The sequence below is a fragment of the Eurypyga helias genome, unplaced genomic scaffold, assembly GCF_000690775.1.
Source record: "Eurypyga helias isolate BGI_N326 unplaced genomic scaffold, ASM69077v1 scaffold4954, whole genome shotgun sequence".
NCBI lineage: Eukaryota > Metazoa > Chordata > Aves > Eurypygiformes > Eurypygidae > Eurypyga > Eurypyga helias.
In genome coordinates this window covers 82104-99932 of record NW_010245546.1, presented here as the reverse complement: position 1 = coordinate 99932, position 17829 = coordinate 82104, and the positions used below count along the sequence as shown (strand labels likewise).

Below are 17829 nucleotides of genomic sequence, written 5' to 3'. Positions count from 1 at the left end.
CCCTACAAAAGCACTGTAATCAAATTGCCTCTGATCTTCTTTCTTATAAGCTAAGAAAGCTGCCTGATGGGTATTTTTCAAGGATGGCTGACTACCTCTAACTGTGTGCTTCCTATTGTGTTTGGCTGCCCAGAAAGGACCCATTGTACTAAAGTGCCTGGTGAAAGAAAAAGATGAAACTAGGAAAATGAAAAACGGAATGATTCACGGTCTGGTTTGAATGCAACACACATAGTAATTAACAGAATGGATGGCACAATGGAGATCAACATGACTGCAGCAATCAGTCTCAATAACCCAAGGTGTTAGTACTGGATGCAGTCATATTTTTTATATGATTCTGGCCTTGGCAACACCTCTTTCAACTATAAAACAGGTTCTACTAATATTTTCCATATTCCTCACATACTAAAAATTTTTAACGCAAACACCACCAAATGGAAACTTAGCTATTCTAGGACAGCCATGGGGAAAGAGCTCCTTCAGATATAATCAGAAAATCCTTTTCCATTAGCATTGCTCAAAAAATTACCAACTATTGATAGTCCTATTGATGTTTTCATACTAGGCCTTGTATCTTCCCAACCACTTGTAAGCAGCACTGCATGGCAGCACTGGAGACTGTGAAGCATAACATTTTCTTAGCAATCACAGTTCTTTTAAAAAAGATTATTCAGCTAAAGCCAAGGAAATCTTACTTTCCTCTCCCCGTTTTTCTGCCCTCAGATCCCAAAAACTGGAGAAACCGTTATGGCTGGAACCATTTCCAAGAAAAAGATATTTGAGATCTTTGCTGATCCACAAGCAACAGTATTAAGCTAGTAGCACTTTGCAGCCATATCATTCTTGTGTTAAAGCTTCCCTTGATGATAAAACAGACCAGAGGTTCATGAGAACACAATGTCTTCTAGGAGCGTCAGTTAGGGACCATGGTGTGGTGACATGAAAAGGCTTGTGCTGAAAACACTTCAAACAGCAAGAACATGGAGATTACCCTCATTTTTAACAGTCTCATCAAAAGGATACAGCCCACAGTTCTGAAAATCTTGAGACTACTTTGAACAACTAAAACCCCTAAAAGCCTCAATTTCCTTTTGGGGGACCAAAACTTCCTATTTATTCTTTTGTAAGAGATTTCCAATTTGTCTTACTAGCTTAAAGTCTGCCCAACAAAAGAAGTTGTCTTTCTCCACAGCTGTTTAATCATCCAGTGACATTTCGTACTCTTGAGGACAAGATTCAGAAAGGGCCTTGGCATTGTTCGGGTTGTAAGGACATATCTCCTTATGTCTCCTCCTGATTTTGGAAAGGAAGGGTTTAGGGTCTAAGTCATTCCAGTGGTCATAATGATTTCTATCTCCAATATATGGCACAGAAGGCCACCTGGTCACACTAATTCACCCTTGCACTGCCTCAAGAAGTATGTGGCAGAGCTCATATGGAAGACGAACTAGGTCACATGAGCTGTAGCTTTGTACTGACCTTTGAGGAGCACTGTTAACAACTGGCTGCCACCTGGACTTCGTATCACTGATCCCACTCCTTTGGGTTCAGTTTTCCAGTCAACGTTCCGTTCACCATGCACACATTCACTCCACATCTCCACAGCCTGGCTCTAAGGACACTATAGGAGACTGTTTTTAGCAAAAGCTTTGCTAAAATCCACGTAAGTAACTTCCACTGTTTTTCCTTCAAGCACTACACCAGTTATCACATCAGGCACAACACGCCTTTTGTAAATCTACAGTGGTTCTTGCCAGTCACCTTTCGGCCATGGATGTTCTTGGAAATGGTTTCCAGGAGGATGCAGCTAATAAGCTTCCCAGCAATGTTAGGCTGACAGCCTGTAGTTACTTGGATTCTCCTTCTTGCCCTTCTTGAGGAAGGGGGTGACGTTTGCCTTTTTCCGGACATCCGGAAAGTTCCCTGATCATCAACTTTCAAAAATGACAGCAAGTGGCCTTGCAATGACATTAGCCAGTTCTCTCAAACAGAGCTGGATGCATCCCATTTGGATGGGATGTTCTGTGACACTTGTGCACATCTAGTTTGCTTATAGTGTCTCTAGCTTCCTTTCCATTTACTGTGGGTAGCACTTCACCCCCTGAAATAGTAACAGGGACCTGGAAGGCCTGAAAGCAACCCTTGCTAGCAAACACTGAGGCAAAGAAGGCTTTGAACACCTCAGCATCATCTTTCAGAAGTGAAAGGCGGTCTTCTAAAGCATCCACAGTGAAAAGACTTTCTTTTAAAGGCAGCCTCATAAACAAGTAATGTTGTCTGTGACTGGGATCAATATTCCTAGAGTTCAGCGACTGGATTTGGGCAGTTGTCAAAATTTAATTTAATGAAGGAGTCCAGGAATACTCAACTATCTTATTTTGATTAACTGGGCTTCATACAAGACCCAGAAGATAACTCTCTGCACGCACTGGTACTGTTTGTGTCCGAAGTCCTGCAAAAATGGGTAAGTCCGAACAGCCCCACTTACAGACTTCAGGAATGAAAGACCTTAAAAAGCATCAAGTGCCTCAAGAACTTTATGTAACATGGGGAAGCCAAATCTAGATGTAGGCACTGAGCTTAAAGTATTGAAACCATAAGGGTTGAATGCCCACAGCTCTGTCTGTCCCTTATGGGAATTCAGAGGATCGGGCCTGACATTTCTAACTCCTCATTACCAACAAATCCGGTTTGACTATCTTCACAGAGAGCCAGCAGTGCTGATGGGAAGCGACTGCCATCATGCACTGCAGACACATCTCTTCGGACAATCTAAATTGTTCTTTGCAAGGCTGGTGTAACCGATTCTGCGCTGGCCACTCATGACAGCAAAGTAAACTAAATGCAGGTTTCCCTAGGACTGAGGTAATGCATTCCTGGCAGTGCATGATCTGGCATTTGGGCCAGTGGGAAAAATAACCTCCTCTTCGCCATCCTCCTCCCTCCCCTTCGCTCTACCCTACCGCAGCTGTCGCCGCAAACAAACAACAACATTGTCAAGATGCAAGGAGTTGTCAGTTTACATCAGAAGGAAGGCGGTGACACGACATGTCACATTACAGCACAGACACTCCAGCTGGCTGTAGAGCTGTCATCATTAGCAGCACGACACCATTGGGAGGCGGTGTAGCTGGAAGTCGGTGCAGACAGGCATTTGCTCGTTTTGGGTCTCTGTTTAAGATTCTGGAGCACAACCGACTGTCATACCTGATGTAATGTGTCATGTGCTGTTTGCGCATCCCAGGGTATCTGATTTCATGTTTTCTTTTCTGCTTCTGCATAACCAAATGCAATTAAATCCATGGTACGTTTCTTGATGAAGCAACTCAAGCAAGCTCAGGAAAGGAAAATAAGGAAGTCTTAGGGTAGTCAGTCGGTCTTAAGTCATGTGAACCCTCTGTCACCCACTCTTAAGTACTCCAACTACCCACAGGCAAGCTGGTATAACCACCGAGCACCGCTCTGGGATCACAGCTCCAGCCTCGAAGACAGACAGCTACAGCAACAAGGTTCTGTCCAGCCCCATTAGCTCTGTCTCCTCAGGAGCCAGAGGACGATGCCACACTGAATGAGAATATACTGCTACGCTCAGAAGTCACTCCAAAACTTGCTGTCCCAGCTCTGAGACTGTAGTGATCCATTCTGTGGCTTGATAAAGTTGAAAGGTGCTGCTTGACTCAGCTGAGGTTGCTGCCTCCCGGGGCAGCCATCACACAGGACATGTGCACAGCCTATGACTGGCTGGCCAAGATAAAGTACAAAACCTCCTCGCTGGAAAACAGTGGAATACTTTCATCTGCCAGGCTATGTAGATATCATGTAGCAGGCTGACTGCCTGGCTGAATAGGTGGGAGGAAGAAACAGGAATGGATGGGTGGAAGCGTCATGGAAGAAAGTAACAGGGATGGAGGCGCTCATTGAAGTACAGATTCATAGAATCATATAATTGTTTTGATTGGAAAAGACCTTTAAGATCATCGAATCCAACCATCAACCCAGCACTGCCAAGTCTACCCTAAACTATGCCCCTAAGCACCACATCAACTCATCTCTTAAATCCCTCCAGGGATGGTGACTCTACCACGTCCCTGGGCAGCCCGTTTCAACGCCTGATTAGCACATCAGGTAACAGCGAGGGACGGTAAGTGAGTGATGTGACGTAGATGAGTGATAATCTCTAGTGCGCCACACGCTCATGAATGAGATGGTCTTCCTGGTGTAAGCACACCCAGAGCTGGGAAGCTGCCTGGGGCCACAGCGGATTGGGCTGTAGATGTACCTGACTATCAAGGACAAGACATTCCTACACTTGATGGTCAATTAAACATTTTCCAAGCTGTCTCCCATTAGAAATAAGGATTGCAGCAGCCTTAAGAACTAGACACTGCTGCTTTTGCACAAGGCGGATCTCCACATTCGAATAAGAAACCCAACAAAGTCCTATTTTGAATACTGCTAATAGGAAAACCAACCATGAGCACAATTCTTTGCAGGATGGGATATTAAGATGGGTCATTACAACTTGATTTCACAACTGCTAAGGTTCTGCAGGAGTGCAATAGCTCGTGTTTGCTAGTACAAGGTGTGGGAGCCTGGAAACAATGAAAACCAGGCCATGGACGATGACTTGTTTTGAATTAAAATCTGCATGCACAGGGATGACTTTTAGATTTCCATCCACAAAACTTCAACTGACAAACACAAAAAGCATGACTTTCTACATGGGTGAAGGAAGCAAATTAAAAATAGGTTTCTCTCGTAGCTTTTCATTTCTATTTGCAGACCTCCTTTAGAAAAGCAGGTTCTGAGTAAGCAGAATAAAAGGTTCTCAATTCTCTCTCTCAACAAGAGCACATATGAACTTTCTGCAGTATCTGCGTGGCCAAAGATCAAATACAATAGCAATTAACAGTGCCATATTTGACAGCCAATCATTTCAAATAACCAAGAGAAAATAGTTTTTATTTGAAAAGGAGTAAAAGAGTTTGGAACAAAGGGCGAGATTCGCTGTATTTAGCCTCAGTACTCAAAAAGTCAAGGTGACCAAGTTAGTGATTGGAGAGAGCTGTCTTCAAAGAATGATTTGTTGACATCCACCCTGAAGTGGGAAGAATTGCTCTTTGGAGGGCCTCTGGGGAGACCTGAGGTGAGACTCCCCTCTTTCAGGGAGACAATGGTTGTTGAAATACAACCTGTGTGCAGTGCTCATTACATTAAAAATACATAAATGGGTAAATGTTGAAGTTGGAGAGGGAAATTGAGTATCTTCTAGATACAAAGATTTCACAAGTGTTCTTTAGATGAGGATTGAAGCATATATTCTAGAAAGGCTTCAACTCTTGACCTGAATCTCAGCTCTGTTAGCACTTTGTTCTAATCAGTCTCCTGCTCAAAAATGTGTCCCTGGTATTTTTTTGCATTTATTTTTTGCACCATTCATTCTCACAAGTTTTTCTATATTAGAGTGACAGGCTCTATACTAAAAGCAGTAATACAACATTTAGAAAGTCAGGAATTGAGTTAATTCAATAATAGCCAAGCTTATAGGAACAGCTTATCACAAAACTCAGGACTTCAGTGAATAAACATGACATTTTTCATCAAAATGTGGATGGCTGCTTGGAGAAAGACAACAGAAATGAACCATTCAGGTGAATATTTAATTTCTTAAGTTTCTATAGAGTGAGACAAATAATTCAATGAAGCAAAACGATAATTAGAAAAGTACAACTCTCACAATAGAAAAAATCTTTTATCTTCTTCTTTTTTTCCCCAGTCAGTTCCATTTTTTAAGCCTCCTAAATAAAAGATCACACACTGAAGACTTACTTTGCTTTAAGTGTTTCCTCTTGGAAATTCCACTGAGGGTCTTCCACTAGCTGCAGTTCTCGTAAAACACTCCCTGGCTTGTAAGCTGCATTGATCACCATGCTTAGAACCTATCGAGAAACAAAACCAAAACCAAGGATGGGTTTAAAAGTAGTCCTTGACCATACTGAATATAAACACAGGTGCTGCATAGGCAGGAGCAACTTACGGGTGCCAATTTAGGTCCAAGTCTGCACAAAGTGCTAGATGCAATGAGAAGAGGTCCCAGACTGGATCAGTGTGCCAAGCATATTGTAGTCTGATATGGTGACTGCATTAAATGCTGCCCCAAAAATCTCCTATTAATCAATAATTTTTATTTGAGACAGACCCTCTCCCCAAAAGCACATTCCATTCGCTGCCTCCATACTGGCTCAATTTAATAAAAAATTAAATCCCTTCTGATGGCTCAACCAGGTACAAAGTCATGTGTAGCATTACACACTGAACACTAATGGGGAAATGTACATACTTCAGTCAGCAATATGCTCCAGCATCTGAGTGCTGAGTGCCTTGACCGTATTAACAGAATATTAATGATGCCTACACAAATGGAGTTTGCAGGAGGTGTGCCTGAAACCCAGCGTGTGTCCACCCTGTACAACAAAACACATGTGCCAATCCATTTAATCCGAAGTCTCTGAGACTGAAAGTGATTCCTACGATTGGCTCAGGGAATCCAAGCTTTTAATAGTCTACACTTGGCCTAAGGAGACAAATACAAGAAAAGCAAATCTCTTAACAGCACCAGACCATGTGTTTGAACACTCTGCATTGTATGCACATGAATGACCCCACAGTGAGTCTGGATTGATTTTGATATAATTTAGCTCTTTATCTAATGCCTGTTCTTAATTCTTTTAGGCCCTGCAAGTGATTTCAGTATGACAAGCATTAAGTTTCTCCAATACCCATGAACACGGTTCATCAGAAATTAAAAACTGACTAGGTCAGATTGCAAAGAACAAAGTGTTCATATTTGGGAGTTTCTTGTGTTTTTTTTTTCCTGGGCTCTTTTTGTTTTTAAATCCAGCAACATGAGGATTTACTAGCATTTTGAAAACCTTGCCAGATAATGCTGCACAGTACTATGTAAAATGGCAAAAAAAAAAAAAAAAATGTACAAAGTGGTTTGGGTTGCTTGGCTAAGTTATTTACCAGAAGCAAAATTTATTACTGTACCCTTGGAAAAATTACTTGAACTATTTCTCAAAAAAGTACACTTACAGACACCTACAGCACCAACACGTTGTGCAGCTCTGATTATCTGTACATCTCACAGCACTCTATGAGGAAGGGCAGGAGCACACTCCCTATCTCACACCAGGGGAAACTGCAATGCAGATTTACCCACAGCTCTCCAGCTGGTTCCCACCTCATCACACAACCCGTTATACTAAGTACTGAGCCATCCTGATTCCCAAGAGAACAAAAGAAAGCTTCTGAGTGAGCCCACCCAGTTGCTCATCCGCATCTTTTCTTGCCTGTCTCTCACTGCACAAACTGATAGGGCACTGGTCGCTCACACAGAGACGCAGAGACCGAGGGAGGGAAGCCAAAGGTGGGTTTCCAAAAATACCAAGTGCCTGGGTAGCTCCCATGCTCATTCACAGCTCATCAGATGTGTTCCCCTCTGGATCAGAAAATCCAGGGAGCTATTTAATGCTTACTCAGGAGAAAACTCTCCTTATGCACATGTCTACACCCACCCCGCTCACTGGTGAGAAAGTCGGGAGCAGAAAGCGTCTCTTGCTGAGCAATTCCCCCAAACAGTGCTGTCCTGCACCTTTATCAGGGTCATGTCTGTATGAGTTAGGAAACGAGCAAGAAAAGAAAACCCAATCCTGCAAATAACAGTCTGGGCATGTCTGGGCATTATCCCATACACTTAATCAACTCCAGCCCTGCAAAGACACCCATAATACCAGGACTTTTCTCAAAGCTGGCTTGTCACCAGCAGGACTCTGTAAACTTCTAAACTCAGTTAAAAAAAATTAGTGTTTTGTAAGAACAATAATCTCCCTTTAAGGGGAAAAAAATTGTTTTAAAACCTCTGGCTTCTACTCCTCTTGTATCTCAAAAAAGATATACAGCTGTAGGGTTTGGCATTTACCCTACAGCAGAAGTCCATCACCATGTTAATAGTTATCTTTAACAACACTATCACTTCATAATACACACTATTAAACACTAGGAAGAAACAAGAATACCAGTTCTTGTGGAAAAATCAACTGATTAAAACAAAAACAGTGAAGAAACCCAGAACAGTTTCCAACTTCCCAGCATCCAACTTTCTCTGAAGACAAAAAGTTACTTCACCCGTATCAGACTGGACAAATTTTTATCTGATTCATTAAATTCTCTCTGGCTGGAGTGTGACCAGTCTGAGATTTTGGTAGTTTATGTTCAGCCTCCTCCAGCAGGTATGGTCTGGGTGCAGCCAGCAGTGCCTTAGAGCAGAGGGGTGGATTAGACAGCACCAGCATTTGCTGCCACGTCTCTACAGGGTTTTATTTTGATGATGCTGAACTTAGGATTTTCAGAGTCAAGTAGGTTAGTGAGCATGATTGCACAGCACCACCACAAGCCTCTACCCAACCTCAGAAGCACCTGACACCTTAGCTATAATGTTTTCCACAATTCAAGAGCACAAGGGCCCTTTTCTGAACATGTCTAGACCTGCCTGATGTCACTGAGCAGCTCAGCACTTTCCTTCCCATCACAGCCTTTTGGTACTCACACACTTCCCAGTTATGGTTTTTTTACTTGAAATAATTATGTGTCCTGCTGGACAAAGAGAGAATGGAAAAAAAGAGTTATGTGGGATTCTTTCATTAGATGACCAAGGATCTGAAAGTGAGCTTTTGTCATAGTCAAGGCCGTAGCATTTAAGTGCCCAAATGCTTATGACATTTCAAGAATACAGATGTCCAGATCCTAAGCTGGAGGAACTACTACAGATGAGCTGAAGTCCACAGAGTAGTCTTGAGGAGGATGTTAGTGAACCCTCTTGTAGCAATGCAGTTTGTATCTATAGAGGTTTCTGCCGTACCAACAGCGTACCGGATCACTAATGATAACGCCATCAGTCCAGCTCAATCATACACCTAAGGCTCAGTACGAGCTACTTAATTTTCTGAGTACAATGATTTAATTATGCAAATATCTTGTAAGAAGTCATGCTGTGCTCCAAAAAATTCAAGTTGCAGAGTGCAATAGCCTTCCTTCACAAATGTTGTCCGATTTTTCTGGTTTGCATCAGCTGGACAGTCACATTACCTTTAATTCCCTTTTCTCTTTAAATAAAAGCAGAATGTCTTAAAAATAGTTAAGAGCAGTAAGCAATGAAGCTAATTAATCTTTACACCATATAAGATATGGTGGTTTACAGATCATCTGAGGTCTTAAAAAGACACCTCATTTTGTTTTACAATATTGCCGTGATAAGCTGTTGGCACAGGTTGGAACTGTTTAGAAGTGGTTTTTAGATATTCTGATCTAAGAACTAAATCTAAAGCTGACAATGTGTTTATTTTAACTTAAAGTTAGCATTTACTACATAGCTACTATACAGTCACTATTTTTCAGCCCAGATGCAGTTGCTGGATGGCAATAGCTGATGTCTCCACTGTACTTGGCTCCAAGTTTCAACTTCTTTTCCAAACAAGTATCTCGGGAATGAGACAAGCTTTGCAGCTGATGTTAAACAACAGGCATTACCACCTCACTTGCCTCTTGGGGTGAAAGAAACCACAGTAAGTCCCAGTAGAAACTTTTGCTGGCACCAGAAATAATGAACAGCTAGGCTTTAAAAATAAAGCTGGCACTAGATAGCACACAAGCTACTTGTCACTCACCTAAATCTTTGCATGGATGCAAGAACACTCGCACACAAACACATCCAGAATTAAAATCAGCATTTTTGATCATGCTGCCAAATAAGTTGCAATTGCACTCGAGATTCTGCTGGGAAATCTGGCTCAAGGGCTGCCATTCTGAAAGGCACCTTAGCAGTTTCCTCCCTGCAGAGCTCACAGTCTCTGAATCCAACACGAGGACAAAGCAATGGGGCAGAGATCAGGGGGATGCAGTAACGCACAACTCGGCAGAAACGCCTTTTCTGTTGGAAAAGAGGTACTGCACGAAAGCAAACCTATTCGCGCAGCTTCTCTCCTGACACCCCAGGTGAGAATAGACCACACTGTGCAAGTGGAAGGAGATGCTCCTACTCCTCATTACAAGGGTATATCCTAACCTTGTTTAATCCAGAAGCATCAGTACCGATCCATAGCTATCTCACGATTAGCATGCACGCGAGTAGCACCAGTTAGTTTGGAGCTGGATCCAGCATCATGCTTCACTGCATCTGTAATGGAGGTAAGGAATGACAAGACCTTGGGGGAAAAGATGGCTAAGGAAAATCATGAACTACAGCTGTGCTGCATTTTTTGATACAACTCTCATGGTTGTAGAGGAAGGCAGAAGATGGTGAGCTACTCCCTCAGCACCCCACCAGGAGCAAAATTTCCCATCCCCTGGAGTTAGTGGGGAGAGGATATATGTTCTCTTCTTGCTTTAGAGGTAATCCAGGCCAGGGAATGGGGTAGGATGGTCGTCCAGCTGTTTTCAGTCTGGGACATCCATCAGTGCCAAACACAACAGCATCTCCGTCATGGAGACTGCTGCCCAGTGTGAACTGGCTGGCAACCAGCACAGATTTTTAACTAGAGAGTCTCTGAAGGCAGCGATTTATGGCTGGAGACCAGAGTGATTTAAAAAGCTCTCACCCGACTGCTACTGACTCTGCTCTTCCTTCGTAGCTGTTGTTTTGAGTTGTCTTTCCCACCCTCCCCTCTGTGTTGCCAAAGTAAAGCTCATGTATAATTTCTCTATTCCAGACAAGTTACGCTGATGCATAATTTACAATGGCCTGCAATTTTCCTATATAGTGAGAGAGAGATAATTATAATTCATTAGCATTCTTGGGGCCACATCGTCAGCGCGTGTAAACCGAGACACAGGCATCAAGCTCAGCACCGAGACTGGGTTTGGAGGGATGGGGACCCTTGTGAGCTCTGTAGCTGTGGAAAGCCTTGTTGCTGTGGGCTTGTGGTGGAGGAGATATCGCCTGCAGTGTTCTCACCACTTAGCTCTGCAGTCTTTTTGGGTATTCTGGCAGCTGTTACAGACAGAACTTCATCCTGATGCAGGGATGTCTTCCTTCCCACTTCTTGCCTCCTCCAGGAACTGGATGTCCTCATCCTCACCATGGCCCATGGTTTTCTGAGCTGCTCATCTCATCTCATCAGCAGCTCATAGAAACCAGGTGTCTCTCTTCTGCAGCAACACCCTGACTGTCCTCTGTTCACCCTTTCCAGAATTTGGACCTGATCCCCATGGCCAGAATGAGCTTGAATTTATCTGCAAAACAGCACTGAGCAATGCTGGACCATTGCCATTGTCCTGCTCCCTGGGAAGTCATTCCTGTCTCCAAAAGCAAGATGCCCATGTCTCATTGACACTGCTACTTGGTCCTTCAACAAGCAATTGTGTAAGGAGGCACAGCAAGAGAAAATAGGCTTTCTGTAGGAAACTCAGGCTGGTTTCTACAGATGGTAATTGGTCCCATTCTTGAGGAAATTGTAGAAGCTGGTGTTGTTCTATGCAGCAAAGCCCTAAGACACTAGGGAGTACCTGGCAAAAGCTTTGTACTAGTCATGTTTTCAAAATCCAAATTCCAGGAGGAAAGAAGGATGAAACATTAGCATATGTATTAACTGTGGATGCCTCATGTTTCCCCCATGCTGCTTTTTCATTGCCTGTTTTTCAAGTAGCAGCAGATTGCTAACACTCCCCATCAGCACAGCGCTATGGACTTGCTTTCAAATTCGGCAGCTGTCAATTTTTGCTCTGCGACTTTATTTTGCTGTCTGCTGAGGACTATTTTTGACTTGCTTCTTGCAGACCCAAGTGTCCCACCTGCACAGGCATTACTGAGGTCTCTTCACACCCCAGCTTTCATGCATGTGAGACACCCAGCAGTACTGTTGTGTATAAAGCAGTGCACGTGGGTGATGAGGAAGTGAATACACAGGTGATTTGGGAGGAATCTCACCTTGCAGGTGTTTCTGTTAAGGGCTCAGATTCATCTCATTTCAGACAACTGCAAACATCCTGAGCTGGGCACCAAGGGTCTTGCAAATACATCAGACAGAGACCTAGAAATTCCCATGCCTTTCCACCAAAAGCAGAAGGAGCTCAGACATGACCCTGCATCCACATCAAGTAGGATTTGCATAGGTACAGATCAGAAAGCTGGAAGATGTGAATTTCTAGAAGACCCTAGCCAAACTGAAATGATGCCCGAGGCACCACCAACACTCTGCTTATCCAACAGTACCCTCCTGCTGTCCTCTCCTACCTGCAGTCATCTCACCTCTCATCTGTACATGGCCTGTAACGTGGGGAGAAAATTTATGCATTGTTTTCAGATAAGCCAGCTTTTCTCTGAGGACAACAGCAAGTGCTCAACACTCTGGATTTGGCCCAAAGCAAGCACTGATTTGGTCAGGATGGAGTAAACACACAGTGGTGCTCTGCCATCCCTGCTGCGTGGGATTAACCCATCCACATTCAGCAAGAGCTGGGCATGCCACAGCTTCCACTCAGCACATCACACACAGCCCTGCTTGGCCTGCTGTCCTGTTCACTTTGGATCATCCTGGATTGGGCCTCACTGAACCACGGTCACACATACAAAGGTGTCACCCACGCTGAATCTGCTGACCCAACGACATCGTGGATGCTGAGAAACAGGCTGGCAGCAACAACCACAGAGATCCTCTTTGGGGATGGCTCTGGTCAGAACATTATTGGCTTGCACAATAGCCACAGTTAAGATGAAACTTGTTCCCAGCTAACAGAACTCCCCATGTTTCAAAAACATCACCTCTCCCATCAAAACTCGCAATGCATATACCTACCCTCTCTTCCCAGATTGCAGTTCTGACTTATGGAAACTTCTGCAGAGCTCCAGGACAATTTTAGGCACCTTCTTTTCAAATTCTGGGCCTGGCAACCCATGACCCATGTTTGCCCCTGAAGTCCCCCCAAAAGATAGCTGAGCCGTACCTCTTTGAGGACTAGCACGCACTTGCCAGGCCCGACAGACTGAGGTAGCTCTGCTATTCTGCCTTTGTTTAAATATGGACCTGAGAAGCAGCGGTGGTTGATGTAGAGCTGCGGGCAGCAGTATCTCCCATTGATGGTGCCTGCAAGGAGAAAGGAGCATTGATGTGCAGGTAGCACTTCTGCAGAACAAATCAAGGGCCCTTCTTCTTCCTCCCAGATATGCGAAGGAGGGGAGAAGAGCAAAGGAGGCACGAAGATGTCTTCCCTGGGATTGGAGGTAGAGAAGCCTCTGATACTGGATTTGCCCAACACAAGAAAAGCAAGTGCTTTTAATAGCAACTGATTTGGCTGCACACCCTACTGAAAGGAGAGTCGGGAAAGGATTTCATTCGTAACATGACTCGGGGCTCTTTCATAACTCTCAGTGCAGATGGACATGAGCAACTGAAGTGCAACTTGCCAGAAAGGGAACATATTAGCTGCCTCTCACAAATATGGAATGGGCTAAGGGAGAAAATTCAGGTGGACATCTCCACAAAACCCTACTGAGCTACTGTCCAGCCCAGTAAGCACTACAGTGCCATTCCCCTGACCCAACCTGGGTCTACAGAGAAGTTTGCTGTGTCTGGGCTAACTACTCTGGGCTCCTTTATAGCCCATGGAGAGAACTGGGTATTTTTAGATGTGGTTCACGTGTCATCCAAGTGGTTATTCACTTTTTGTCATACCCAAAAAGAGCCTGTTTCCCCCCATTTGATTGTAATGGGGCCCTGGGATGCTGGCTCTGATGCCAGTGTGCTTCCTGCAGTCTGCTGAAATACAGCGAGTTAAATTCTGCTCCTCCTGCAGAGTCTATGCAATTAACTGGATGAATATGGCACTCTCAGAGCCCCCTGCCATTGATAAAGGCCACAAAAATTTGCCTTTAGCAGAAGTAGCAGCCATGCCACACATTCCTGATGCTAACACAGGGACCCATTAAGTCCTGACCTAGGCAATTTCATTGATGCCAATTAAAAAGTTGCTTCCAACTCCACCCGGGCTTCATTAGCCTGGCCCTAACATCGTTAGCTGAAATGGGCAAACTGCAGGGGACCTTCAATAAACCCAGCACGACACGATGCTCACACATGGAGGACCAGACCCTCACATCAGAGACTCCTCAAACTGTTGGTGGGTCCACACCACCTCACACCTCTCGAGGATGTGGTTCTGTCTTCCTCACCCACATGACACATTCAGTCCCTTTTTGGGGTTATCCCACTCCATACAGGCAACAGGTCCTTGAAGTAAGGATCCTGCTGATGCTGAGCAGCCTTACCTGTTGTGTCTGTTTGAGGAACCGGGCAGAGGTCATGAGGTATTTTCTCAACAGGCACTGTGGATGGTAACCTGTTAAACAGTAATTCGGTGTATTTAATAGTGTCAGATGGGGCAAGGGGGCAGAACCAGCCTTCAGGCCAGACTGAGATACACCACGACCTGCCTGGACCAAGGACTGGGGATACTTCCGATGCAATCCCACTTCCACACAGTTTATCATAGCCCAGGGCCTGCATATTGCAGAAGAAGGAGCCAGATTGACCACTTCTCTAAATGTCTGGTCTGTGACCTTCAGCCCTTCAGGCTGCCAATATTCATACTTAGGTCCCTTAAATTCCAGTTTCTAGGAACTGCAAGGAATAGACAGGGAAATGCCCTCCTGGTACATGCCCATCTTCCATGGGCATCCCTTACTGGCCATCAGACACTGGCTACACAGTCCCAGCTAGTGAAATATTTCTATTGCTAAGAATTTCTTATATATTCACTAGAATTTTAGATTTAAAGGAACCCCGTGGCTGACTCTGCTGCAGTATCTGGGCAGTAGTTAGCAAAGTCACTCAGATGCTGTGTATTATCTCCCCTGGAAGACCTGATGCATCCCTGTAAAAATATCACCCTAAATAACAAAAACTTACTGTTTTTCTGGTTGCACAACTGCAATTCTTCTCTTCCTTCGCACTGCAAAAATGAAGCAAGGAAGAAAAAACAGTTTTGTACACTTCTGGCCCATAAAGTATGCCCATAATGCATAAAAAGCCATATAAATGCACTGACTACAAAATGACTTCTAACACAATGAAATGCTACTTAATTACTATCGCCATCTTTCCTTGGTATTTTTTAAGTAAGTCACTACATCATTAAAACCTACTTTAAAGATGTAATAATACATTTAATCTTTCTTCTGGAATGCTAATATTGTGTTTTATGGGATCAGTATAAAAAAATAAAATAAAAACACAAATATTTTTCCATACAGAAACACATATGGATAAGATTACATTTTACAAGCATGATTACCTCCAGCATAATTTATCCCTAGCTATAAATTGCGATAAGGCTGCATAATGTTGCCATAGCAGTATTCTCCCAAATTAGGCCCCGGCTGCCTGATTTTTAACTTAAGCATATTTAACTCTTCAAAAGGGTTGACACATTTTAAAATTCGCCTTTCAGATGTTAATTAATATAAACAGCGAGCTTAATTTTTCGTCTGGTGGCTTGAGATCGGGGCTGGATAGTTTCTGTGAGGAACAGGAGAACAACAATAAGCCACTGAGCACTCATGAACTGCCTTCAAATGCAAATGGAAGGGAAAGAAATTGGTTTTAATACGCACTAGAGGCAGGACAAAATACTATGGGCTTAACTGTGCCAGGAGAAATTTAAATTAAACACTAGGGAAATCTCTGAGCTGCTAAGGGCAGTGAAATAACATAGATGCTGGGAAGTGGTAGAAACTCCATCACAGGAGGCCAGCAAAGATTTCTCATTGTAGATGGAACAGATCTTGGTTTGGAGATGGTGCACCTGGATGGCCTCTTTATGTCCATTCTGCCCTGTATTTTATATATTTTTATTTCCTGATTTGAGTTCCCATGTCCCTAATTCACTCAGCTCCCCGAGTGAATTTGGCTCAGAGCAACATAACATAGTTTCACTCCAACAACTCCATCACAAACCCACAAGCCACAGTGTGCAATCCCAAACCACGTAACAGACTTTCCCAGTGCAAACAATCCCATTTTTAGAGGGACTGATTACACAGACAACTACAAATTGCATAATACCAGTGCTGTGGAGCCTGCTCACTCATTAGATTTATTACAGTACTCCTGTTACTAGTCTGCTAGTTGGGTTGGTAGTTTCAGGAACTGGATTATATGCATATGACAAATTCCCTGATAAGTCCATTGATGTAACAGCAATGCTGCTTGAGGTTTCCAGGTACTTACAAACAGCTTTGTGTGGTGGAGTTAGGTTATAAGCATTCGCTTCACACCAGCCAACGGGGAAAATGTCCATAGATTCTACATCAACTATGTACTCTGGAGAGGGCATCTGTAAACCTATAAACACAAATTTATAATGTAATTTAGACATGGGAATACCGAGCTCAGAGCCATTCGAGTATTCATCATGAACCAAGGGAAGTAAATGATAGAACATGTAAAAATAAATCCACTTCCCCGCATCAAAATCTGGCATCGCTTCATCTTCAATTTTGCACAGACAGCAATGATAAGGCTGTTGCATTTACAGTTCAGTGTGATTCCAGAGAAAACCCCCAAGAGCTCTCTAAAGGTGCAGTCAAAAGCCAGTAAAGGTTAAACATTCACGACTTTCCCCAACAAGATGGCCCAATTGCCCCTTGGGTGTTTTGCAGAGTTGCGCAAGGTAGTTAGCAGAACTTGTCGGTGCTTGCTCTTGCTGGTAAGAGAGTGCACATGGAATGTAACAGGACAGTAGCTAATGTGATGGGCCTTCATGCCCCAATGCCCCCCCGGAACTTCTCTGTGTAGTTCTGCCCTTGAGTCACTGTTTTTAAGGGTGGGGGATGACCACTCTTCTGCCTAGAGATGCCATGAACTCTCCTAGGGCTCCTCACTGCATATGAAACAGAAGCTGATCACCCAACAAGGGAGTATAAAAACCCCGAGTGGGACAGATGCACTAAGATCTCTCACATGGTACAGACTCCAAAACCCCACTGAAAATCTCTGCTTAAAGCAAATCTCTTCCAGTTTGGTTATTATGTCTCCTTTAGAAGACACTCTCCTGACTTGGTTGATGTGTGTCACACTCCAAGCCCATTGCAGCAATCTGCTGGCTTTGAGTTCTTTTGGAAACAACTCTGGATCCTGAGTCAAGACACCATTTAATTACTCCAATTCAAGTCCATCTGTGCTGGCACAGCCTGACCAGCAACTTCACCCCTCTCTGCCATTTCCACTCTAGGACCTCAAGCTCCAGCAACAGCATGAGATGATCTCCTAATAAAAGAGACCAAAGGATCAGCAGCTTCCCCTGCAGCATCCTCGCCTTCGCATCTGTTACAGCATCTTTGCCTCCTGCTTAATGCAGCAGTGTTCGACTGCGCACAGCTAGATGACCACGGGGAACTTCCCACTAATAAATGTTCATCAAGGGCTTGCAGCGTAATTGAAACAGTAATTGAACTTTGTGATGGGAATGGCATGGAGGCTGAGATGCAGCATTTGGATCAATCTTGTCTCTAGTAATAAACTTGCTGTGTTTCGAGAGCGTGTGGTTGTATGAAAACCCAGAGGAAGCAGGAAAATAGGTGCTGGTGCTCACGCTGCTGGAGGAAATAATTAAAAAAATGAAAGCAGGATGTCTGCATAGATTCATGGATGCCTTCATGGTATCCTCTGAGCCTTGAATTGTGTTCACACATTATACATTGAAGACAGAGTCTCTATTTCACTGGGATACGGGGAAGGGAAGAGGATGAGATGAAGGCACATGACACAGGACACA

At 43.8% G+C, this 17829-nt stretch overlaps 1 protein-coding gene across 1 annotated transcript in view; it reads right to left on the bottom strand.

The window, feature by feature from the left end:
* Positions 1 to 17829, bottom strand: part of SFMBT2 (Scm-like with four mbt domains 2) — a 95925-nt gene that overhangs the window by 8628 nt on the left and 69468 nt on the right. Inside the window, exons 11-15 of the mRNA XM_010150109.1 lie at positions 16284 to 16397; positions 14964 to 15006; positions 14324 to 14394; positions 13003 to 13142; positions 5833 to 5942 (exon numbers count right to left, since the gene is read on the bottom strand). Of these exons, the coding sequence (XP_010148411.1) occupies positions 5833 to 5942; positions 13003 to 13142; positions 14324 to 14394; positions 14964 to 15006; positions 16284 to 16397 (478 nt within the window). The remainder of the gene's footprint in view (positions 1 to 5832; positions 5943 to 13002; positions 13143 to 14323; positions 14395 to 14963; positions 15007 to 16283; positions 16398 to 17829) is intronic.